Source organism: Psammomys obesus, unplaced genomic scaffold, assembly GCF_907164565.1.
Source record: "Psammomys obesus unplaced genomic scaffold, mPsaObe1.curated_primary_1811, whole genome shotgun sequence".
Lineage (NCBI taxonomy): Eukaryota > Metazoa > Chordata > Mammalia > Rodentia > Muridae > Psammomys > Psammomys obesus.
This window is the reverse complement of record NW_026596040.1, coordinates 5,530,924-5,556,946: the sequence shown is the minus strand read 5'-3', so window position 1 is coordinate 5,556,946 and position 26,023 is coordinate 5,530,924. Positions and strand designations below refer to the sequence as shown.

Sequence of the window (26,023 nt, the reverse complement as noted above, 5' to 3'; positions counted from 1 at the left end):
ACCCTCATGATGGTTTTCTGACAAGAATGGTGGAATGATTGCTAAAGCTGGCTGCTTTGAAGTGTGGGTGGGAAAAGAAAGATCACACAACAGGAAGGTTGGAAGGATACCCTCCAGACACCACCAGAATTGACACTTCCTAGAAATTCAGTTGACCACTACTGGGAAGCCTATAGTTCCTTCAGTAGGAAATGATTAGCTGATGATATCAATAGCTACTAGAATCAAGATCGAATGCTTGTTCCCTGAAAAAGACAGCAAATAATTTATTTGTCCTGAGAAACATCATATTAGAACATTCTGGATCTATCTCTCTTGAAGCTAACGATCCATTTTAAATCTGGCTTTTTCCAATCAACCCAGACCATTTCAAACACTGTATGTAAGGACAACACCCAATCAGGATATATCAGAGAGAAAAGGAGAGGGAGAGAGGGAGAGAGGGAGGAGAGGCAAAAGAAGAGAAAGAGATGTATATAGCCCTTTATTACTCAGTGTTGCTTCATGTTGTTTGTGAGTTCAGTGCACTAATCAGATTCCCGAGGATCCTCTTCTGCGTGGCCAAGAAGGAGGTGGGCTTCCCATAGTGAAATGAGATTCATTTACAGCATAGTTAAATCAGATGTCCTGGCTCTTGTTTAATTCAGATGGATGAGATCAAAGCCAAGGACAGGATCATCTTTTCCCTGGAAAAGGAGCTGGAGACCCAGACAGGCTATGTACAGAAACTCCAGCTGCAGAAGGAGGCTCTGGATGAGCAGCTCTTCCTTGTCAAGGAGGCAGAGTGTAACATGAGCAGTCCGAAGAGAGAGATTCCAGGAAGGGCGGGCGATGGCTCTGAACACTGCGGCAGCCCGGTAAGTCTCCTCAAGTCATAACTTCGGAGTCATCTTTTATTTAGCTCTCAAGTTCTGCTTTTCACATAAACGATTTTCCTATTTATAAGTACAAAGTAATCAATTCTACCTCTTACTATAAAACCAGCGAGTATCTTGGGAACAGGCTTTTCTAGACTCTCAGACAACAAAGTGGGCAGACCACATGAGAACTGCAGGTGTCTCTGAATCTTTCACGGAACTTCTCTCGCCTGGTGATATCTATCTAAACTTGAATCTGTTACAGGAACCATAAGTTAAATGAAAATGTTTGCCTATTGTCAAGATTGGTGCTATCCCCATGTGTGAACAACTGGATTAAAAGTTGTCAAAGACAGTTACCATCTTCAGAGGTTGGGTGTATACCAGGAAGAAAGACAACCATCCAGAGCCATAGCACGAAAACCTCCAACTGAATGAACTTGCCACTTACTCTACTAGATTGTCATGATTTTATATGAAAGATTATTTTCAGATGGGTGATAGACATGTAGTGGGCTATCAAATGATTTATCTGCAAAAAATATAAAAATATCTTATTCAAAAACAAAAATTAGTTCCAGAGTAGTATAGAGAACAAAGTAATGAGTAACTCATGAATTTGGTTTCAGGGTGCATGCATGCGTGCGTGCACACACACATACATGCTAACAGGCGGTGGGAAGTATATACTGATCTAGAATGTCACACAGAAATTCTAGTTCTTTGATTAATACCTATATGTGATATAGCGTGATTACCCCCCCCCCACAGAAATGGACTTTAGATTTAGATCTGTCCAAATTCATTAGCTGAGCTGTCTTATGCAGAGCAATTCCTTGTTCAGCGTCCTTGGATGTGAGCTGAAGGCCATGGTGGTTTCTGCAAGGCTGCTCTGAGTGTTGGAAGACTCGATTTAGAGAAAGCGGAACATTGTACTCGGTACCTAATTAGCCTTCATAGTTCTGGTGACTGCTATCTACCATAAGACCTAGCCTGACATGGGACACCCTCCCCTCCCCCCCATTTTTGGCCTGTTCTGCAGAATCCTGTAGGACATGATGATTCCAGGGATGCAATGCGTGTGAATCCGCTCCACCAACAGTGGAGTGCTAACAAAATAAACAATACCAGAATCACATAGCACGTAATCATATAGCACCGGAATTAAGCAGTTACTGCTGTGTGATTCCTAACAATTGGTTATAACTGGAAAAAAAAAATATTTTATTCTAGATTATTTTGAATATTCTGCCTTTTGCACATGTCCTCACTTACATGTTTCCTGACCTTTTTCTCCAGAAGTAGACAGAAATTCACAGAGCTCCATGTCCAGTTTCTAATTTGTCCCCTCTGTAGCTAAGTGTAATAGCAGGCAGTTGTCTCTGTCACAGGAAGTAATGGACATTTGAGACATGAAGATATTCCCTGAAGTTCTCACCTCACCTTGGTCAAATGATAACAGCTCTGATAAACTGTTTCAACCTTCTGTCACTTTCTCCATGCCTCAAGCCTGTCTGCCATGTGGAATTCATTTGTGGTTTTAACCAGCCTTGGTCTTTATCCCAGCAGTAAATGTTGGGAGTTAGAAAGGGTTACCAGTCCCCTAGTGCAAGAACATTCATCTTCATGGGCCAAGTTGAGAGAAAGGAGCCTGTTACTTGCTTGAATGATATTCCAGGCTTTGAAAAGTACTTTTGAAGAGATCCTCATTTTAGTTCTCACATGTAGGATTTGCGAAGAAATCAAAAGAGAATAGCTGAATTGAATGCCACCATAAGGAAGCTAGAAGACAGGAACACCTTACTGGGAGATGAGAGAAACGAGCTGGTAAGTTGTACTGTTTTTATCGTGTGTTCTGTTAGACATCGTGCTATGAAAGTATGCATTATGTTGTATAGTTGATCATGAGGGGGAAATTGAGCAAGTAATAATGTAGAACACGATAAATACTCACAAAGTATCTGCCCCACATAACTACCTTCCAAATGACCAAGTGGAAAATGACCAAGTCCACTCCCTCCCATCCAATACCAGCTAACAATGGCATCTTAAACATAAGTGTCTATCACCCATGTCTAATTAATTTTAAAACATGGTTGCATATTATGCCTGGCTGCTTTGGCTTAGTCAATGTTTTCTGTGACAGTCTCCCACTGAGCTACGTGTGAATTATTTTTTTTTCCTTTTGTTGCTCTGTAGCATCCAGTTTACATATTTCAGTATATACAGTCATTCTTATGGGGTATTTATAGAGCTTCTACACACATTCAGGCTGTTAAGGACGAGGGCTACTATTTTATCAGTGATGAAGAAAAGTGCCTGTTGCCTCTGGGTGTAGAAGTTTGGCTCCTCCAATGTACCTTCAGCTGGTTCCTAAGTTACACTTTAGGTTCTCAGTGTCCCATGCGTGAAGGCCTAAGGGTCAACACACAGAGATAACTGTTCACTTCAGTCATTCCAGCATCTGTGAGGTGTTCTGTTTTTGTTCTGACTTTTGTTTTAATTTTTATCTTTCCTAATGAGGTGGCGGAGCTGTCAGCTGGACTTCCTTTAGAATTTACCCTCAGCATTTTGTTCTTTTTCTACTCTGCTTTGCTTTCCTATTAACATTAGAATGTTTTGAAATTAGACATTTTGTCACATTGTATTACACTTTAGTGGAGTTGTTTATATAAAAGTTATTTTAGCCTTTCCTTTAATTTTGGGCTGTTGTTATTCTCTGATCTGACTTTTAGTCACTTCAAGTTGTGAGTTTTATTAATGCATTGCTATTTTGTTCCACTTAAAAAATAATACCATAAAAATTTTTTTAGAAAGTGTGTAGCTCAATTTCTGAGCTAAGTGTTCTGCCAAATTATTTATAAAAAATGAAGCCAATGTGTTTGTCTTCATTGGAAAACTGGAGTTTTCAAATGGAGATTAGATTGGAACTGGGGAATCGCTGAGAACCACAAATGGAGGTTTTTGGGTTGGGTTGTGGTCGTGGTCTTGGTCTTGGTTTTGGTTTTAGTTTGCATAGGTAACTTTCCCCTTCCTCAGTTTCTTCCCAAATAATAGATTTCCATAAGAGGAGCAACTATTTTTGAAATCTTCTGATACCATTTTTTTTTTGTGATTATAAAAAGAATGATGTAATCATTAGAAATTCAACATGGAAGTCCAATTTATCTACACAGATTGGCCTATAATACCTCAACCATCAGAAGGGCTTTGAAAATGGAAGGAAGGACTACTGATGATTACAAGGCATCATTTGTACATTCAGTCCAGTGATTCTAGACTAAAAGGCAATTTGGGCAACCTATGTAGCCATTGCAGATGGCAAGGTGTTAAGAGTTATTAACGCATAAAGGACAGGGATGGTGCTAAGCGTCTTATGACCTATAGAACGGTTCCCCAAATAACAACAACAGAAAAGCAAAAGCTGCCTTACTGAGAGTGAGGATATTTCAGCAAGACCTTTTGTGGAGGTAGTGTACTTGGAGAGGGAAACACTTGAAACCAGGTTGTGCTAAACACATGAACTGCTGTGTACCCCTGAGCCAATGAGAGGTCAGTCCTGGTCCAAGGAGTGGCTTTGGACATGCATGGGTGAGCAAGAAGAGGAAAGTCAAAGAGAAGAAGAGAACTTTTGCTTCTTCTGGCCACTGCCAGCAGCAGCATCTGTGGCATCTCTATCAAGGTAACAGACAGGACAGGATGCAGGAATATGATGATAAGCTGTTAGAGGCAAGCATCATGGCCTTAAATCAAAGCACAGCCAAGGCAGAAGTGGATTCCTGTTAGTTCCATGCTAGTTGGGTCTACATAGGAGTTCTGAGTCTACTATCTTATTAAGAAGAAAGGAAGGAAGGAAGGTAGAAGGGAGGGAAGAAAGAAAAAATGTTCATGAGAAGAAACTAGAAAAGATTGATCCATCAAATGAAGGACAGAAATGTAATAGTCAAGACTGTGACACACAGGGTGACTGCAGGGGTACTTTTCCTCTTTCACCTTTGACCCCCTCCTGCCCTACTTCCTTCAAGATTCCAGAAAAAAATTTTCATTCATTTATACCCAGCTAAAACGCGTCCGGGAAACGGAAAAACAATGCAAACCTCTCCTGGAAAGGAACAAGTGCCTCGCCAAGAGAAATGATGAATTGATGGTGTCTTTGCAACGCATGGAAGAGAAACTAAAAGCGGTAACCAAGGAAAATTCAGAAATGGTGTGTATCACAGACTCTGCAAAATTTCCTGCTTCCTTCTTAGTGTTACTCCTGACTTAGTGGGTTCTTTCTGAAGTTATCTCTTATATGCTGCTTAGATTTTCTCTTGAGTAAGCAAGAAAACTTTAAAGAAGAAAGCAAGGGAAGGTCCTGCCTCCAAATTATATTAGGTTTCTAACCATGCAGAACTGAACGAGCTCTTCCAGGAATGCACTCACTCTTTGTATACTTGGATATAGAGAAGTAAAGCTTCCATGTGGCTCACTAGCCACAAAAATATGGAGTGAGGTCATGCCTGCCTTCTAATTTAATAGTTGGGAAGTCAATATCATTGCTTGTATTAAATGAATGATATGATAGTACATTCCTGAAAACACTTCAAGATAAGATAGCTATAGAAATTTCCATAATATTGCCAGGACGTCAATGTATTAAAGCAGATAAGATGTACTTGAGGGTTTGGGTTGGTGTATGTCACCCAGTGGGACAATATTAAAAATAACTGGAGCCCAATTTCTACAAATATATCAATGACTGAAGTTTGGGATTTTTTTTCAAAGTTTCTGCTTGTAATTTCTTCTTTTCCAATTTAGAGAGAAAAAATAACATCTCACCCACCATTAAAGAAACTGAAGTCTCTGAACGACCTTGACCAAGCAAATGAAGAACAAGAGACGGAGTTTCTAAAATTGCAGGTCATTGAGCAGCAGAACATCATTGATGAGCTCACAAGGGTAGGTGAAGCCATCTGTGAACCCAGATCTGTTCTCAAGGGTGGATAGCCAACAGCCAACACATAAGAAAGCACTTAATAGTTTTGGATTAACTCCAAATGCCCATACATATGCTCAGTGTGTAATTATGTACAAGAAATTCTATCCCAACATGTTTTATATGATGAAGCGGCTTCATATCTTCTGATTATAACCATTTTCCAGCTACTTTGGAAGCCTAGGTATAAGCCATATTAAAGGAATTTTCAGGTTCATTGTCATGGAAGTATAGAGAGCAGGTTGTCTTCCACTATCAGGTTTCTGAAGCTCCGCAATTCGAAAAACACAGATATATGCACTCTGTGAAAGGCTTTGTGAGTAAAGAGCATCATCATAGTTATGGAATAAAACAGGAACTTCAGTCTACACTTTCTGATTGATTGGTGCTTCAGTACCTGCTGGTTAGGTGATTACTGCTACCCTGTTTGCATCTGGTCGAGGTTCCTGTTAGCAGTGTTATGGAAGAAGACCTCTTGAGCCTTCAGGCTTTCTTCTTCCCCTCCTTGCCTTTATTCTAAGAATGGCACCTTTGCTTCCTCCTCTTTCAAGAATAAGCCAAAGCCTGTAGACTTGAACTAATCATGGTTCTTAGGCAATAGTCTCCAGAGTAGGTGAACAAGATGATTCACAGGCATTAGGAGCAAGAGATTCTACCTCTGTTTGTAATTAATTGCTACTCACACTTTAAAAATTGTCCATTGTTCATGTATGTTATAATGTGCACCCCCTTGATTAAGAGAGTAATCTAAGCATATAATGTGTAAATTTTAAGTTTCAGACATAATGAGGATGTATGAACAAAATTACATATATGTATGTATATATATGTATATATTTATATCTGTATGCATATATACAGATATGACATGTATATATGTATATATTATATGTACAAATATTATATATACATATATATAGATATGTACATATGTACTGAAGTTTGGGATTTTTTTTTCAAAGTTTCTGCTTGTAATTTCTTCTTTTCCAATTTAGAGAGAAAAAAAATAACATCTCACCCACATATATATGTACATATATAGATATGTACATATCTCTATATATGTATATAGATATGTATATATATATGTATATAATATACATGCATATAATATGTATATATGTATATATATATACATATCATATCTGTATATATGATGTATATGATATCTATGATACATGATATATATGATATATCTATATACATAATAGCAAAAAATAAAGTCCAAATGTCAATGTTTTGAGTATGAAGCCTGGGTCACTTGTTCCTGCCTTGCTGATTCCTAAACCTCATGTAGTCTGTGGTCTAGGGACATACCTGGCTTTAAACAACCTCAAATTAAGCTGTACGTTTCTCATTGACCGGGGAGTTCCATATATTTGAGATTTGCAGTAAAAACGTGGAGAACTTAATGATTGAATCCCAGGTTGTCCCGGTATCTACGCTCACAGCATATGAGTCACAGAGTTGGTCACTGCTGGCTCACCCGGTTTCTCGGAAAACCAAACCGTCTCTCCCAAAGTGAAAGAGAAACAAAGCCAGGTGACTCCAACCCGCTGTTGGTGCTTGGCTTTCTGCCTCACTCACAAGCTGCAGCCTCCAAGCAGGCTCCTAAAATAGTCAAGAGACACCTGTCTATGCTAGAGAGTGACAACATGGAAAAAGGAAATGTTTTCTCACCATAAATGCAAACTAATTGGGGGCATTGGAAACATAGCAATTACTTCTTGTGGGACTCTGTTTTCAGTGTAATTTGTTTTTAAATGTAAAATGAAAGCACACAGCAGACTTCTTAATTAAATGGCAGGAAAAGTATAATAGACATGCTATGAATAAATTGGCATATCATATTGAAAAGTTACCAAATTTTATGAAATAAAATCATACTTCAGGTAAAAAATACAGAATCCTTCAGGGGAGAACAATTGTCTCTTTGAAAAACAAAACAAGGGGCTGCAGAGATAACTCAGCCCTTGACCTCTGTTCCCTGACCCCCACTCTCACCCCTCCAACTGAGGCTCTCCTGAATCCAGTGCCTTCTTCTGGCCTCTGTGGGCAGAAGAAAGCGACAACAAAATGATTGGGAAATGTGCAGCAACTTTTGAGTCTGAAAAGTCCTAACTGTTTTCTAGGATCGAGAAAAGTTCATCCGCAGGAGAAAGCACAGGAGAAGCTCAAAGCCAATCAAGGTAAGGGGGAAACTTGAGACAAAGAGCCAGGAAAGGGAGGCATGCCAAGGAACCTTCCTGCAAAGCTGCGATAAGCCAGACGCTCTTGAACTGCAGGAAAGCATGAGCAGGTGTTGTCTAAAGAAAAATCTCTTGGGTTTAATGTTAAAAGTTTTTTTTCTGACAAGTGGGTGGGTCACACTCTAAGAACGAGTAAGAGATATTCATGATCATCTCTTACATTGAATCATATTGGTTTCTGATACCTGTCCTATGACCAATTGCATTTGCAGTACTATTACTTGGGAAATACTATTGGTAACAACATTCTCAGTCCGCCATTATTTTATAGCCTCTCACAATGCACAAAAGCCTCACGGTTTTGATTTCTGGGCTCGCTTTTTAACACGTATGTCACTTGGTTTGGATGTGGGGTTGGGTAACCAGAGTTGAGACCCCAGGATCTCCTTCATGTGGATGCCTCCATTTTCAAAGCCCCTTGAGCAGATTTTAAATGCTAAAAAAGTAAAATGCATTACTTCATCATGACATAGAATGTTAGGTGAACACCTTACGATGACTTTCGGAAGTCAGCCAAATATTGATACATTCCCCATGTCTATGTCAGAAGTGAAGCAACGTGGGGAAGGGATGGATAGGTATTGTGTTCCTGCTAGTGTGTGTATTTCACCAAAGAAGCAGCAAAGGGCACATGACTTCTATGCTCATCTGGATCTGTGCTAGTGAATGGACTATGGTATCTTTCATGAATTTTAGTCATATAGTCAGTGTAAACTTTCTCTCCACTTAGAGGCCTGTTTTGGATCCATTCATTGGCTATGATGAGGACTCTATGGATTCAGAAACATCATCCATGACCTCCTTTAGAACAGACAGGACACCTGCTACCCCAGATGATGACTTGGATGAAGTAAGTTCTTTCTTCCTCTAGTCCTGCATGATGTCATTACCAAATCATCCCTCTAATGGGGAGGAAAATTGCAAAGTGATCCTGTGACAGCGACCAACACTGAGATCACACTCCGCTTTGATCACTCTTGAAAGTAAGCATCACCGGTGCTATGTGATCACTCTAGAGACTTCTCGAACCTTGGCTCTGTAATTGCGCTATTTGTCTCAAAATAAAAGTGACTTTCCAAAAATCTTCATCTGTGGAAGGCTGAAAGGGTGAGCCAGCCCAGGAGACTTTTAGATTCCGTCTGAGGCAGTATTATGTGAAGTCCACTTTCATCAGAATGATACTAAGGGTTCAGCTACAATGAACACTACTACTAAGTCAGGGTCAGGGGAAGGAAGCCCCTCAGGGGTCCATGTAATGCTAGCTGTCCCTGCTCCTTAAACAGCTGAAGGTGTACATCAACTTCTGATCCTCCTGCCTCTACTTCCCAAGTTCTGAGATTAAAGATGACCACAACTGCTACACACACACACACACACACACACACACACACACACAATGCTGGGGGATTATTCAGGGCTTTATGCATGCTAGGTAAGCACTTTATTGACTAAACTTTATCCCCAGCCCTCATCCTACATGAAGACCAAATTCTCTAGTGATGATTAATTAGGCCCAAATTTAAGTTCTAAAGCGGAGAAGAGACTTTAAGATTTATTAGGGATGGCTTATAATTATAAACTAGTGATTTATTTGTGATTCTGAGTACATGGAAAGAAATGAGAGTCAAGCTTTAAGTACCTTGCCTAAAATTAGACCCAAATGTTGGCTATGTCCTCTTATTTGAATCCAAAATTGGGTATTATTCAAGGCCAAATGGAAAGTAGTCATTAATGTAAAAATAAAGAACTGTTTCTTTCATTAAAACAATGTCTTACTTATTTTTTGAACATATTCTATATTTATGTTCTTACCCATAATTCAAAACTATAAACAAAATCAAATAAATCATAAGCTCCTTACAAAGGTGGGCAAATGTCATTTTTCACACAGAACACCCGATGCAGACATAACATAATTACGTTTGGACTTTTTGTATTTCTAACCCCAAGAGTCTAGCTGCTGAAGAATCTGAACTACGGTTTCGACAATTAACAAAAGAGTACCAAGCCCTCCAGAGAGCATATGCCCTCTTGCAGGAGCAGACAGGAGGCATCATAGATGCTGAAAGGGAAGCCAAGGTGAGTGTGGACCTGCAGGAGAGCCCGCAATTAACTTGCACAGGCTGCATCGCAAAAGCAGTGTGGCCATTAAAACGTGAGCAGCACAGCTTTCTCTGTGCCCTTTTGTCCTCTGTGGCGTTTGACCTTTTTGTTTTTTCAAACAAACTTCAGATCTAAACACATAAGAACCAGCACAGATTAATGTGTTGGTTTTTTTTTTTCCCTTTAAAGATATTTGAATGTGCAGGGGTTTTTTTGAACGTGTAGTTCTTATTTTCACCATTTGAGAACTTACATTTTCTAGGTTAGTCCATATTGGATTTTGATGATCCACTTTTTTAAAAGTCCCTTCTTTAAAAAAACAATAATTATTTTATTCTTCATAATCGATGATTACCCACTTTCTTTTGTGAATTAACAACTACAAAACATAACATACACAACTCAGTAAGAATTTCAGACAATATTTCAATGAATCCTTGTAACAGCACCCTAGGACAGATGTTTTATAAGAGAAGAGTTTAAGAGCCAGACAGATTAACGAACTTTATCACTGTCACACAGCTAGTATGGATTACTGCTCAAACATGACTCAATCCATGTTCTTTCTAGAATGTCATAAAGGTCACTCATAGGCTTTTCTCAAAAAAAAAAAAAAGAAAAAGAAAGGGGGAAGGAAGAAGAGAGTGGAGGGAAAGAAGGAGGGAAGGAAGAGGAAGAAATCTGTTTGTTTGTTTGTTTGTTTGTTTGTTCAGTCAGTCCTTGCTGTGTTCCACGTTTTGAGCTGAAAGTGCTAAACAGCCATATGACTATGATTTTTCTCGTATTTACAAAAGAAATGATAAAGTAGAAGTTAAATGCACATGATGAAGTTAAATTATTCACCTGGGGTCTTAGTGCTAGGACCTGAACCCAACCTTCAAACCGCAGAGTCAGAACTACCAAAAACAAACAAACAAACAAACAAACCCTGCTTTATGGACTTTGGCAAGAGAAATAAAGACGTACAGCTCTGCAGGGGTGTTGTTCCAGTCTTCTTTTGGGAGGGATCAGAGTGTGCTAGGAGGCGCCACGGCAACTACTCTTAGAAGCTTAGAAGGTAGATAGGTATAACAGGTCTCTCTTTTTTAATACACAAGGACAGATGCACGTTTAAAACTAAACTTTGATTTAGGGCATACCATCCAACGTCAGGAAGAGATGTTCTCTTATACTCATGTGTTTGCCCCAATGCTATATAATTTCTGTGGTTTTCACAGCTGGTATTTGCTAACCCTTCATACTGCCCTAGGAATGGCCAGGAAAAGAAAGTTTTCAATTTTAGATGTAGGTACCAGAACACGAAGTTGGCTCAGAAAGAATGACTAGAACTTAGAGAGAAAAGTAAGGCTCATTTTCCCCTCAGAAAACAAGCTTGTCTAAGCAGGTAGAGCAGTGGTGAGTGGTCAGCAAGGATTCAGGATGTCACCTCAGGTCAGAGGTGGAGTCTTGTGGACAAGGCTGGAGTGTGGTGGGAATCGCTTCATGGCCAGCTAGAATGTGAGTGTTAGCCTGATAACAAATGGGATCATAAGGAAGATTGTTCAATGCTTTAGGTGTTCTTGGAGCATGAAGGCAACCGAGAAGAATGCTTTTTATCTTGAAAATCCCTCTCCTACACAAACTTGTCGAGCACTAGTAAAGTTCAATGCACCGAATGGCCATTTCACTCCCTGGAATTTTTGATCTCCCCAGGCACAAGAGCAGCTCCAGGCAGAGGTGCAAAGGTACAAGGCTAAAATTGAAGATCTGGAGGCAACGCTGGCTCAGAAAGGGCAGGTGGGTGCTAGCTTCTCTGCAGTTGCAGCTGGTTCACCCTGACTCTCCTCTGGCTCACCCTAGGACTGGGCCTCCCCCAGGACATGTCTTGGCTCACCACAGTGACCTTTCTCAAACTGTGTCAGAATGTAACCTGTCCCCATCCCAGGCGTTGTTCTTCCAGAGCGCAAACCCAGCCGCAGCGGTGAATGAATTTGGGCAGGAGAGAGGCCAGAGGAAGAGGAGCTCAGTCAACTAGGCCTAGAGCTGTCACCACTACTGCAAAGGCAGTGTGCTGCCCTCCCCTAGCTGCATTCTTTGCCTCTGTGCTACATATATGGTTCTGCATTTTAATGTTCTCCATTCATATGTATTGAGCCCGTGTGCATTCTGACCTGTTTCACTTTTTGCCTGTGTGGTCACTTCTGAGTCCCCAGAAGGCTGGTCCTGGATTGTTCAGACAGGGAAAGATAGAGGCAGTGAGTGACAATGGAAAGAGCGCTGATTTTTTTTTTCCTGGCAACTTTCGCCCCAGAGTCTTTGAAAAGGTAGCTGGCAAGGGTGGGCATCATTCACTAGAACCAGTGACTCCGTGCAGGCAAACTGGGTGGAAAGAACACGGCTCTGGCCAACTGGTTTGAGGACACATACTTCTTCGTGGCACTCTGAAATGCTGACTGCGCGATATTCTTTGTCAAACAGGATTCACACTGGGTAGAAGATAAACAACTTTTCATTAAGAGAAACCAGGAGCTTTTAGAAAAGGTATGTTTGGGCGCACCACCCTAGTGGGGCAGAGGAGAAAAATGATGATCCAGGAGCAGCAGGGGTTGCTCTCAGGAGTGGCACAGGGGCCAGGGAAGGGGAGGCTTTCCCACTGCTGCTCTGTCCTCCGCTGCGTGCTCCACCCATCACCGCCATCAACATCAGTTGTGCGGCACTCATGCATGGCTGCAGACTTGTGAGGGCGCGGTTCCTGTGCCCCGCCAATTTGTTAACCATGTGTATGTACTGTACATATGTTGTGTGGATATCTGTGTATGTGCACACACATTCACACGAGCATCTCCTGTGTGGTTGTTCACTTGCCCCACCCCCAAAAGTTCCTCATTGCACATGCTGTTTTGCGTAAGAAAGTGACAGAATATATCTGTGTGTACACAGATGATATTCTCACTTTTAAACATATTTGCTAAGCTTGGCTGTTTCTTTTCCTTTACTCCTTAAAGGAAGGGATTGATTTTTTTTTTTAAGCATTCAAAACAAAAACTATCATGTCCAGGAAACAGGTCAGCACTCTAAGATACATTTCTACCCAATAGATATAATTAACCACAGGCTTTAGATCTGAGGCAGCTTAACAGCACAGAACATTTCAAGGTTAAAGGAAACTTTTCCTTTGGTACTTGCTTTCTGTAGTCGAATGAAAGATTAAAAACTAATCTCATACTTGATGGAAATAAACTTTAAAAATTTTTTTAAAATACGAAAGTATTCTATTTTAATACAAAATTATGTAGAAATTATTTCTCCTCACTCCCACCAATCTTGTCTAGTTGATAACTAGTAAAAATGGCCACTTTGCCCTGGTCAGAGTGAGAAGGATAAGGTGGTCCTCTTCTCATATAGTCTGGAAAGGCTGGTGCACCCTGCCTTTTTCCAGATGAGGCAGAACTGAAATATGGAGGTGGCAAGAGCCCCAAATTCAGACCCTGAAGCTTCTATTTTAAAAAATGCATTTAGGTGGGCCTGGTAGCACAAGTGTGTAGCTACTCAAGAGGAAGATCAGAACTGGAAGGTCTACCAAGGCTACCAAGTGAGTTCAAGGTTAGCCTGGGTAACTTGTTTCAGAAGAAAAATGAAAAAAGGATTCAGCAGTAAAGCACTTGCCTAGCACACCTAAAGCTCTGTGTTCACTCCCTATCACAAAAGAAATTATAAAAAGGTAAATAGGAAAAAAAGGGGAGAGAAAGAAAAAGTCAGTCCAATCAATGAACTAAAGTTTGTGAATGGCTGTTCTAATTATATCAGACCAGATCTAATGATCTCCCCCAATATCCTATCACAGATCCAGTATAAGATTCTAAAAGGATAATGTCCTTTGTAATCTGAGCCAAGTCATTAAAGAGTCTGAAATGTCATTAGACTCCAGATGTTTATGATGAGGGGTTGGAGAGATGGATCAGCAGTTAAGAGCACTTGCTGTTTGTCTGGAGTTCAGTGCCAGCACCTACAGCAGGTAGCTAACAGCACGAGTAACTCAGCACCTCTCTGGCCTCCCTGAGTACCATGCCCATGTAGGTGTTCTCTCTCTCTCTCTCTCTCTCTCTCTCTCTCTCTCTGTCTCTATCATATGCACACACACACACACACACACACACACACACACACACATACACACACACAGGGTAAGGGCAAGTACAAATGAGAGACACAGAAAGAGATTGACAGGGTGCTTGGTGGATAACACCCTTATTAATCATGTTAATGAATGTCACATAGCTCCTCACCATTGCTGTGCTGCTGTTGCCCTACTAATCTCAGAGATGCCCAGTGATGCATTGTTACAATCCTTCATCACGCAAACGATTCCCAGTATGCTTTCTGATGTCCTTTAGTCTCTTGGTTTCTTTGGTCCAAGAAGAATTTTTGAGTTATGTCTTCTAACTCAAAAAAAAAAAAAAGTCACAGAAAAGAACCTATGTATTTTACTTGCAGTTATATGTTTTGCAAAGCAATAATTATTACCATTAAAGCCCTTGTTTTTGTAATTCTACATTTAAGCTTTTAAAATGTCACTGTGTGTATTGATTCCTCTATAGTTTATGACAAAGAAGACCGTACTGAAAGATTATCAGATCTCTTAAGATCAACAAGTGTCTCAGACATGAGCCCTGGTGGCGAGGGAGGCACAGTGGTCCACACATGACTTAATCCCATGCCCCACACCTCCTCAGGCTGTACAGGGATGCTCTTGAGAAGTCATACAGTACCCTAGTATGACAGTGTGCGCACATAGTGCCAGCTGCTGTAACACTAAGGCAGGAGGATCACAGGAGGCCTCGAGTTTGAAGCCAGCCTGATCCACATAGAGAGGTCCTATCTTAGGGGGAGAAAAGCAGATAACAACAAACGGCCCATGGGATGATGAAGAAAGAGGTGCCGTTCCTGAATGTTTGGGCCAGCAGAGGTTCATATGGAATGTAGATCTTGCCATTCAGGGAAGGGAAGGATTTCCTCCATAGTAAAGAAGATAGAGGAGTGTTTTCCAGGTAGATGAGGACAGAGAAAGCTCCTGGAATCATAGTGTGGATCAGGACTGTGTGTGTGAGAGAGAGAGCACATGTGTGCATGCTTATTCATACCTGCCTTGGGCAGAGACACCACTGGCAACGTTTAATACTGAATAAGTGGTGAGCAGTTTTGTAAGGTTTAGAATATCATTGTATGTAGTATCACATCACTCTACTTAGCAACTGAAACTCTCAGTTTTATATGTAAGAGCTGTTTAAAGCAAGTATTATGTATTTCAGAATTCCTACAAAAATATATGTCAGATCTTATCACCATACAAAGCATTGTTTGAGGTGATGGGCACGACTTGATTAGGTTGTAGCCACAAACTTATATAATTATAAGCTGTAAAATTATTCCTGCGAGAACTAGTATTTTCAGAGATGAGTGTCAATGTCCTTCATAAACACCCTGAAATCTGTTCCTGGCACACTGTGTCTGACCTGCATGGGAAATGTGAGTGTTTCAAACTCATTGTGTGGAGGAGCTCTAGCCTTCATACTCAGAGGAAGATTCTCCTTGGCATTTGTTTCTGTGCCTCCCAAAACTAGCAGGAAGATGGCTACACGGAAAGCCAAGCCTTTGGGATTATTTGTCATGGTCTACAGCAAATCTTATTCACATGGACGAAAGCTATCCATGCTTGCACTCCTGGCTGTGCTCACCTAACTCCAAGGTTTACTTTATCAGATAGAGAAACAGGAAGCAGAGAACCACCGGCTACAGCAAGAACTGCAGGATGCCAGAGACCAGAATGAGCTGCTGGAGTTTCGCAACCTAGAACTAGAAGTAAGGAAACGCTGCAGATGCTCCTAATGACACTGACACACACAGAGCGTGTTAGGGCCCAGGGCCTGGATTAAGTATTTCAGCGGCTAGCTTTTCTTTAGACCCCACAGTTAGATCAGGATAATGTAGCTGTGAGAGTCAAGACTAAAGACCTTGGAAACGTTGTCCATGCTGTGTGACTGGTAATGCTAAATCTCGGGGAAGCTTGGGACTGTCCTCACAGGGACAGTGCTATTCCAACAGCTGGGTGATTGATTTTAAAACATCTGCATTAGTCAGGCCAAACTCAGCATGCTTGTTTTGGGGAATTTTTTTTAAATAGAATATACTTTGTGCCACACTTTCGTTATATTCTACAAAATCTCATTGATGACAAATCCCTGTCTGGATTTCTGTTATTTTTGCCAGTGATAGTCTTCACAGTGAGGTATTTCAGATGAGGCCTGGAGGTAAATTTAGCAATCAGTGTACTCCAGGGGAGAAGCATGAACATCCTTGCAGCCTATATATTTTGTCTATAAAGAACGAGAGGCTCAAATGTGCAGAGACTGTTTGCCGCCATAAACCTTCATAGCGGGCTCACCCTGTGCTATCTGAAGGGTATAAATATTCATACTGTTTAAATTGCATCTCCACTTTCCACATTTCCCTGAACAAAAATCTTCAAGGTTGGATGGCACAGTCTATAAATTTTTCTCCCATATTTTTGGTTGACTGCTTAATTCTCTTCCATTCAATTTAGGCATGTACATCTTGAGCTTATTATTATTATTTTTTTTGGCCAAATGACACATTGATAAATGGCTGAAACAGTTTAAAGGGACAACTGGCTTAGCGTTTAATTGGTTGTCATTTCTTTTTTCTCTTAAATATTTCAAGGAGAGAGAGAGGAGATCCCCTCCATTTAATCTACAAATCCACCCCTTCTCAGACGGTGTGAGCGCTCTGCAGATCTACTGCATGAAAGAAGGTGTCAAGGTAGGGAGACATCAGATCTTCTGTGTGTGCAGACATCAGGAAAGCACAGGACTGGGAAAGGAAAAGCTGCCCATGGCCACTCTGTATGTCAATCCCTCGACAACAGGACAAAAACAGCCATTCATCTATTGGAAAATCAATAGGATGTAAAATAAATGTTTAACAGATTTACAAAAGAACAAAGGAGGGTCATTTAGATCATAGTAACATAAAGAATGGTGAAGGATCAAAGCATGCATTAAAATAAATGGTATTAGTTACCTGGGGGAAATACAAATAAACTATGTGCTTCAAGAAACATACTTCAAGTTGGCCAGGTAGACCACATCCCTAGGCCCTCTACTATAGCTTCCTAGGTGCTATGGAATTCATTGTCATGGAGCTTTTGAGTGAGGAGAGACTTCTGAAGCCATCGAAAAGGCCGTCAAAAGCCATTGTTGCTTTTGATGGATTTAAGTGTAGGAGGATTTCTGCCTCTTTGGGGAGGAGGGGGGTGTCTTAGGCTTTATAGAATGGCGTTTACTAGATCAAATGTGACCGTTCCTCTAGCACCTAGTGGAACACATTTTAAACATTAAGGGTGAGCTGGTGTGGTTCTGTTCTCCAGAAAATAAGCTGCTTTGCAGTCCCCATGAAAAACATGAGGACTCCCTCCTGAGGTAGAGTTGGGGTTCCCCCTGCTATTTCTAGTTGGTCCCTTTGCCCTCTGCACGGCTCTTCCTGCTTCCACTCTGAGCTGCCCAGTATGTCTGCTTCCAGTATCCTTTTCTCGGCCACATCTGTGCCCGGCCTGAATGCGTCTCCTTGATTTTGCAGGATGTCAACATCCCTGATCTCATAAAGCAGCTTGATATCCTGGGTGATAATGGGGTAAGTAGCGCATTGATTAAGTATGGAGAAGGTGAATTGGCCTGGACAGAGTTAAGAAATATTTGCCGGTGTGTCAGACATAAAATAATAGCAAGTAAGGCAGCATATCTACCTAAGCTTGCACCTCCCCAGAGACAATCCCACGTGCCAAAGCAACCACAGAGATGACTGGAAGATGACTGCAGAAAGGAGATGTGGGAAAGGGCTTTTCATAGAAAGGGCGCAGGTTGGAATGCAGAGCACATCTGCAGTGATTAAAGCTAATTACTGTCTGACTGCTGCTCACAGGCATCCAGTGTAAAATTAATCAGTCAGGCAGTCGGAAGCAGGGTGCTGAGCGCTAGGGTTGTTGGCAACCCCCACAAAATGAAGCAGGAGGCTACAGTCTTTTTTCCATCTTAACAGCTCCCTCCAAGCAGGGCCACGGGCTATTAATCCAGGGGCAGCACGGCTCATGGTAGCCTAAGATGAATGGTGTACCCAGTACAATGAGGAATGTGCACCATTTTGCCTTTTGAAAATAAGGACCAATGAAAGCTTGTCAGAACTGCTGTGAGGAGACGGCTCCTCCTCTATTCTGGGTTTGATTATTGTGCCTGCTAATGAGGTCTCTGTACAGTCACGTGAGACACTAGACTTTGCACGAACTCTTTATGAGGAATTGTTAGGAGCAGGAATGCGCAGAGGCTATCCACATGCATGCTGCGTTCATGGCACATATGTTTTCCATGGTGTAAATGTCATGAGCATTTTTAACTTATCATCTTTCTTTTGTTTTTGACAGAACCTAAGGAATGAAGAACAGGTGGCCATAATTCAGGCCAGCACTGTGCTCTCCCTGGCAGAGAAGGTAATGAGTGAAGCTGCCATTTCTAGTCATCCGGTGTTGAGCTTGGTGTCTGAGAAAAGGAGAGTGAAGCACCTGCCCCGAGTGCATTATTGAATATGTAACAAATGGGATTCAACCCAGGAGCATGAGAACAGACAGAAGTCTGTGCACCATTTTTGGATGGATAGATATCTTTAATTTTAAAGTCACCTGTAAAATAGATCATTCATTAATATGGAAAAGCTTCTCAGTTACATTATTCAAGCAATCCTAGCAAACTTGGAAGCCAGTAAGAAGTGTTTGCTGAGATGTGGTGAAACTAGACTTAATTTAATTACAGATTGTCCCTTTAGTGTGAGCATATCTGATAGAATCTGTGGCTTAGTCCCGGGTGACTAGAGCCTCGCTCTGAAAGCCCAACAGTATTGGGGTACTGCTGACCCCTTGTGTCTCAACCTGGTAAATGATACAACGGATGGAAGAGAACCAGCAAAGGGAAGCCAGATTCCTGGCTGTGCTCAAATGTTTCAAGAATGAACCCGTAAGTAGGTGTGATGGTACAAACGTGTACTCACGCAACGTGGGATGCAGAGAGGCAAGTCCAAGACCAGCCTGGATGACATAGAAGAATCTCTCCCAAAAATTAATTAAAAGAATATGCACATAGCAGAAAGTCACATGCAAATACTTAATTTGCAAATACAAATTCTAAAGGTTAAGAAACATTGTTCTAATTCTCAAAAATAGACATAAAGATAAAGGAGAGGGAAAAAACGAAGTGTTGTTATAGAATTAAAAATACAAAATATTGACACGATCCATTTATTGGTATCAATTTAAGCAAACAACTTCTTCGTGTTCTTAATGGTATCTTGCTTTTCACTTGGAAAGTTTTAATATGGGCTAGGTATCAAATTATAAGAGAAACTTATGGCAGCCCTGAAAACTGTAAAATTGGTTGTTTTTGTTTGTTTGTTTGAGGTTTAGAAAAGCCTTACTCTTCTGTACAAAATACATATCGAACTGTTTGCACTTAAAATAACAGAAATGCTAGAAGTTTCTCTTTTAAAACCTGTTTTCATCCAAATTTAATTATAAGCCTGATCACATTCTCTTTCCTCTCCCCAAAAAGCTAATAACATCTTATTTTTTCCTACAGAAGGTCCAGAATTCAGAATTTATGAAAAGAGTCTTTGGGATTCAAGCCTTACCTACTGATCCCTCCAGCAACCCTCCCCTCCAACCTCTCTCGCTATACATATCTTCTTTCCCTCCTTATTTCCCTCCTGTCTCTCTTCTTCTCCTTCTATCCCCTTCCTTTCTGCTTTCCCTCCATCCTTCCTCGTCTTCCTTCTTCTTTCTCTCCCTCACTGCCTCTTCTCTCTCTTTCTCCCACCCTCCCTAGCTCACTCTCAATCTTTTCTGCTCTTCCTCATCTCATCACTTAGTTCTTTGGCCTTAAGTCTTTACCTAGATGCTCACACCTTCCCTTCCCACCTCTGCCTGGCATCATAAACTTTGTACTTCTGCATATGCAGGGAAGCCTTCCTTGTCCACCAGGTCCAGATGGGCTTTTGGTGTTTCTACAGTGACCCCTTTTCTGCTCCCTGGGATCTGACAATTGTATTTAAATTGTCAAACTTCTGTTTTCCACTCTATCCACCTATCTTAGTCATTTACTGTTCTGTTACTGTGATGAAACACCATGAACAAGACAACTTACATAAGGAAGCATTTAATTGGGAGCTTGCTTATAATTTCAGAGGATTAGCCTATAACCATCTTGGTGAAGAGTGTGACAGCAAGCAAGCAGTTATGGCACTAGAGCAGTAGCTGAAGGCTGACATATTGATCTACAAGTATTAGGCATAGCCTGGGCTTATATTGGACTTTTAATGCCACCAAGCCCATCTCCAGTGATAAAACTCCTCCACCAAGCGACATCTTCTTCAACAAAGCCACGCCCTTTGATCCTTCCCCAACAGTTCCACTAACTGGGAGCCAAACACTCAAACATATGATCCTATAGCGGTCATTCTCATTCAAAACATCACACCCATTCACCCAGGAGGGTAAATATGGTATTTGTTTCTCCTTCATTTATTTCCCCAACTTGAGATGATCAGTAAATGCTTAATGAAAAAAGTAAATGAATGAATCTATTGGCACCTAAGAAACAGCTAGTTTGCATCAGCCATTCTAAGTGCTTATTAGGAAAAAAAAAATTGTCAGAGTGTCTTACTCAGTTCAAGGCATGAGAGTTACAGTACTTTAACTTGATATAAAAGACCCCTGATTTGAGACTGCAAATAAAACTTTGGCTGATCCCATGAAAGGTGTGGCTAGGGAGGGAAAGAAATGAGAACTAGCCTTGTGTGCCTCATTCGGTCTGCCCATCAGTCTTACCCTGGTCTCTGGGAGTGTGTTGAGGTCTATTCAAGTACTGGGAACACTTGTGGGTTGGTTCTATTGACCCAGCCTCTTATAACCACTGAATTTAGGAACCATTATCATATTTTATTCAAGAAATCAGTAACACAGAAAAAGCGGGTGCTCTAGCCAAGGTTGCACACATAGAAGTTGATTGAATTAGTTAGAACCCAAAGTTCATCACCATCCTTTTCCCGGATGCTTATGTAGTTTAAGAAATCCCTAAGCATGCTGGGAGTGGGCCACTGGCTATGTGGTGATCTAGTTCATGCCTTTCCTTACGTCTTTCTGCCATGACACTGTCCAGCTGAACAAGCACTGGGTAACAGCTCTCTGTTAACACTGTGGCCGAAAGTGGTGGGGCTGCATGAAAGAGACACAGGCTTGCCCTAGGAGCTCACTATGTGTGTAATTGATTTTTGTGAAGACCTTTACAAATCAGATTAGAGTCATCTTCTCCATTAAGGACTCTCCTTTGGTTCTAGCCCCAGGTTATTCTAAATGTCATCTTTGATCTTAAGGCTGCAAATTTAGACAACAGTTACTAATTAGGATTATGATCTTAGCCAACGTGTATGCCCAGACAAAACTGCAAAAGTGAAATCCTATCTGTCTTCCCATAAAAGGCCGTGGCTTTAAGTGAGAAAGCAGAGCCAGGGTGCAGGTCTGTCTGCAGCTCACAGACAGGGGTAGCATTGAGGTGTGTAATGCCTGAAATGACAAAGGGGCGGCAAGACGAGTCAGGAAAAGCCATGATGTGTCTGAAACTGTAGGGGTTTGCCTGAAGTGTCCTTGAAGAAGTGGCCACGTGTATGGTCAGAGACAGGAGAAAGTCACAGCTCTGCTGTCATCGTATGCCTTTTGTCTTCCAGCATGATCTCAGCAGCTGAAGGTGGCTGGTCACGGTGTCTCTCCAAAAGCTCTGAAATGTAGACTCATATGAGCTCTGTGTGTCAGGCCATGTGTCTGCACTGAAGAGAAGTAAAATCTGACACTTCAGTTTATACAATATATTGTCAACTCACAATTTTATTGTTAAATTTTGCATTACCATTAATATCACTTGGCATATAAAAATTTGTGATTCAAGAGACATCAGGTTACCTTTCCAAGCCACATAGCAAAGGAAAGCTAAACTCACATAGCTCTGCACAATCACCAATCTATAAGGTCTAAGCTGGCATTCACCTTGATGGACACCCATTCTGATCATTGCTTCTACTAAGCCATGTATAGGCTATGCTCCTACAATAGGACCCAAAGCCACATGATTATTAATATGACGCCTATAGCGGTCATTCTCATTCAAACCATCACACCCATTCACCCAGGAGGGTAAATATGGTCTTTGTTTCTCCTTCGTTTATTTCCCCAACTTGAGATGATCAGTAAATGCTTAATGAAAAAAGTAAATGAATGAATCTATTGGCACCTAAGAAACAGCTCAGTTTGCATCAGCCATTCTAAGTATTAGGAAATATATACTCTTTGTCTGATTTATTTTAAATGCTTCATATAAACATGATTCTTTACCACATTACAGAAATCATTTTCATAGATTCAAATTTTACTCTTACTCATATAACACTCCCTTGAACCCTCCAACCTTGAGCTATTGACCATGGTGTTCCTTGGACTTCCCTTCCAATTTTCCCCAGACATCCCTAATTCTTGTAGACTTCAGTTCCCAAGAAATCCTCCATGGGTATAAAAGCTTTGCTACTCTTAGTTACCACTGAAGCCCTAGAAGCTGACAGATAGTGGACATCAGAGAACATTTGCTGAATTAATGATACATGGAAGATGGTAGCACTTTCTGTAAACTCCAGGAGATAAAAATACATTAAGTTTTTAAACAAGGTTTTGATCAGCATCCGGAGCTATAAGGGGAAAGAGCAAGCACACCAGCGAGCAACTCAGACTTCACATCGAACAATCATGCTGAACATTTCTGTGTTCTTAACCCTTTAGTGGATCCAACAGATTGAAGGGGCGGAGGCTGCTCTGCACCAGAAAATGATGGAGCTGGAAAGTGACATGGTAAGCCTAAAGAGGAAAACATTATAGAATTGTGGAAAACGAACGATACCTGTATTCTGTCTGGCACTGGTGGGGGTTTGTAACTTCTCCTGTGACTTGTATTCCTCAGAAGTTGCTGATAATCTCAAGTAGCTGATAAGCTCTAGTCTCCCCTAAAGTATGCCAAACACTGACAATATTTATAAAACAAATGTGGAGATTAATTAAATTATGTATTTTCTCTCAAGCTGAAAAATTTTTTTCTGCTATGAATAATTACCAAGTAAAAATTACAGACTTGATGGGTATAAGCCTGGTTTTAAAAATCCACAAACTGTTTTATGTCTATTAGGATAGCTACTGTCAAAAAAAAAAAAAAGTAGAAACAGTAATTAGCAAAGACATGGAAAAGAGAGAACCCAGGGCCTTTCTGGGATATGAAAGAGCACAAATATGGAAAATGGAATGGAGGTTGCTTTAAAATTCAATAGAATTATCATATGACCCAGCAAAAAAATTAAAAAAAGCTGAAATTGGGGTTTGGCAGGTTACTGTACCCCCTAACTTTCATTGTGACATTATTCACAATAGCTAAAAGGTGACTATAGCCAACATATCTATTGGTGATTGAATGGATGAACAAAGTATGGTGTGTGTATGTTAGTTTAGGCTAAGAAACTGTTGGACACAGTGTCTCTTCCATCCAGATCTCCCTCCTCGGCTTCTTCCGAAACATCTTTCACTTTAATTGCAGCCACTATCTGCAAACAGGAACCCACAGTATCTGGTGAAGGGCACAACTTAGATGAACAGTGATGACATTGCTGAAACAAGCTATCACAATGGCAAGCACCATCGTCCCATGCCTGTGAGGAGTGGAGTCATAAAACACATAGCAAAAAAGGCACACTATGGTTGTTAAGGGTTGAGAGGAAGAAAAGACATAGAGCTGTTAAAATGGAGCAGTTTCTCTTTTGAGAAATTTAAAAATTCTGAACATTGATTTCATAACAGTATGGATGTATTTCACACTACAAATATGTACTTTAATGATTAAGCTGTTAATTTTGCTTCATGTATATTTTAACACAGTTTAAAATAACATATTTATCAAATGTAGGAATTAATAGGTTATCAACTTGCAGCATCATGTACATATATATAGTTATATACATGTATAACACATATATGTATACATATATATGTATATAACAAGATGCCATTTAAATGATCGTTGTTAAAACAAATGTAGTAGGTTCCTATCAAGTCATGAAATTCTACGATAACAATAATTAGTATTTTATAGGACTTAATAGTCTTAGAGATCCTAATATCATGTACCAAGAAATTAGGACCTATAGTGAAAGCACGTAAGAATTGTTTATATTCAAAGTGGCCATCTGAAGCTCCTTCAGTACATGACTACTAATGCAACAGTCAACCTTTCTGGGGCCCCAATGGCACTGCTACCCAGTGAAGGCTGGGAAAGCCCACGGCAGCATTACTGCATACTCTCTGAAGTGAGCAGAGCTGGGCTGTCAACCTTCCAATCAGCTGGCAGAGTTCTTTATTCTCCACTTAAGCACCCAAAGAAATTATTGACCTGCACGTGGGAATATGCTATACCCCAAAACAAAGCTTTAACTAATAGTGGCAGGGATGGTCATGCCTTGAGAGGTGTACAAGAACCGATGATGCACAAAAACCTTCAGATTTATGTCACCCAGCTCACACTAGCTTTGCAACAGGGGCTAATAAATACCCATGAAATGTCAGTGCGGGCAGAATCACCCTGACTCGTTAAAATGTTCTGTTATTTGTGTCTAACTTATTTTGAATAAGTTAAGTTTGTTTACCGTATAATATCCCTGTTTCAAATCTCGTGACATTCTTAGAATAAGATGTTATAACAATACACAGCTGTCCTCTCTGTCCTCAGGGGATTGATTCCAGGAGCCTCTGAAAACACCAAAGTCTACAGATGCCCAAGTTCTCTTTATAAAATGCCACAGCTTTGCATATAACCCACACACCCTCTTAGGAATTTAAATCATCCCTCCATTATGATTTGTACTATTCCCATTTATAATGTAAATTCTTTGTAAGTGCCTATTATCCTGCATGTTTATAAGGGATGATAAAAGCAAATTTCATAGTCCACAGATGTTTCTCCCAAATATTTTCATTCCAAAGTTGGGTGAGTCTCTAGGTAAAAACCTGGAGAAACAGAGAGCCAAGTGTACTCGTACAGATAGAAGTATTATTTGACAGCCACCATCTCAAGTCTGTCTTAATTGCCTACTCTCAGATTGGCTTAAAAGTCATTAAGAGTGTTCCACATGGTCATGCCTTTTATGCTTCTTGCTATTGATTTTCATATTCTTTGTGTGAGACTGTGAAAGCTGAACTAATTTCTTAGCAGAAGACAATTCTACAAATACTAGTAATTTGTCTTGTGTGCTAGAGAAAACATTCATCTGTGTAGCTTTCATGTATCATTTTCTAGTTCACTGAGCTTGCTATCTCAATTTGTCAATGTGACCCTTTACTGTAGGAACAGTTCTGCAAAATAAAAGGCTACTTGGAGGAAGAACTAGACTACAGGAAACAGGCTCTTGACCAGGCATACATGGTAGGTACCGGAAGGAGCTTGCATTCCCCTTGTTCATCACTGTACAATAAATCTAAGATGTCCTGTTTAATTTGTCATTCCACAAAGTTGAAAATTCACAGCATGCATGCAGTTATTAATAGCTATTTTAACTTTGGAACAGAAATCCCAAGATTGTTGCGCCTATAATAGTCTTATTGTATTATTATTTATAATACAATTCTTATACATAATATAATTATTATAATATAAGTATATATT

At 40.5% G+C, this 26,023-nt stretch overlaps 1 protein-coding gene across 4 annotated transcripts in view; it reads left to right on the top strand.

The window, feature by feature from the left end:
- The window catches only part of Jakmip2 (janus kinase and microtubule interacting protein 2), a 140,129-nt gene that overhangs the window by 96,605 nt on the left and 17,501 nt on the right, over positions 1-26,023 (top strand). For 2 of the 4 annotated variants that reach the window (XM_055622774.1, XM_055622775.1), the window contains exons 4-18: positions 648-857; positions 2,586-2,684; positions 4,918-5,064; positions 5,658-5,798; positions 7,968-8,024; positions 8,815-8,934; positions 10,035-10,163; positions 11,880-11,963; positions 12,645-12,707; positions 15,927-16,025; positions 16,905-17,003; positions 17,820-17,873; positions 18,658-18,723; positions 23,104-23,172; positions 25,706-25,783. In XM_055622774.1, coding sequence (XP_055478749.1) covers positions 648-857; positions 2,586-2,684; positions 4,918-5,064; positions 5,658-5,798; positions 7,968-8,024; positions 8,815-8,934; positions 10,035-10,163; positions 11,880-11,963; positions 12,645-12,707; positions 15,927-16,025; positions 16,905-17,003; positions 17,820-17,873; positions 18,658-18,723; positions 23,104-23,172; positions 25,706-25,783 — 1,515 coding nt within the window. The remainder of the gene's footprint in view (positions 1-647; positions 858-2,585; positions 2,685-4,917; positions 5,065-5,657; positions 5,799-7,967; positions 8,025-8,814; positions 8,935-10,034; positions 10,164-11,879; positions 11,964-12,644; positions 12,708-15,926; positions 16,026-16,904; positions 17,004-17,819; positions 17,874-18,657; positions 18,724-23,103; positions 23,173-25,705; positions 25,784-26,023) is intronic. The other 2 variants (XM_055622776.1, XM_055622777.1) reach the window with 1 other exon arrangement.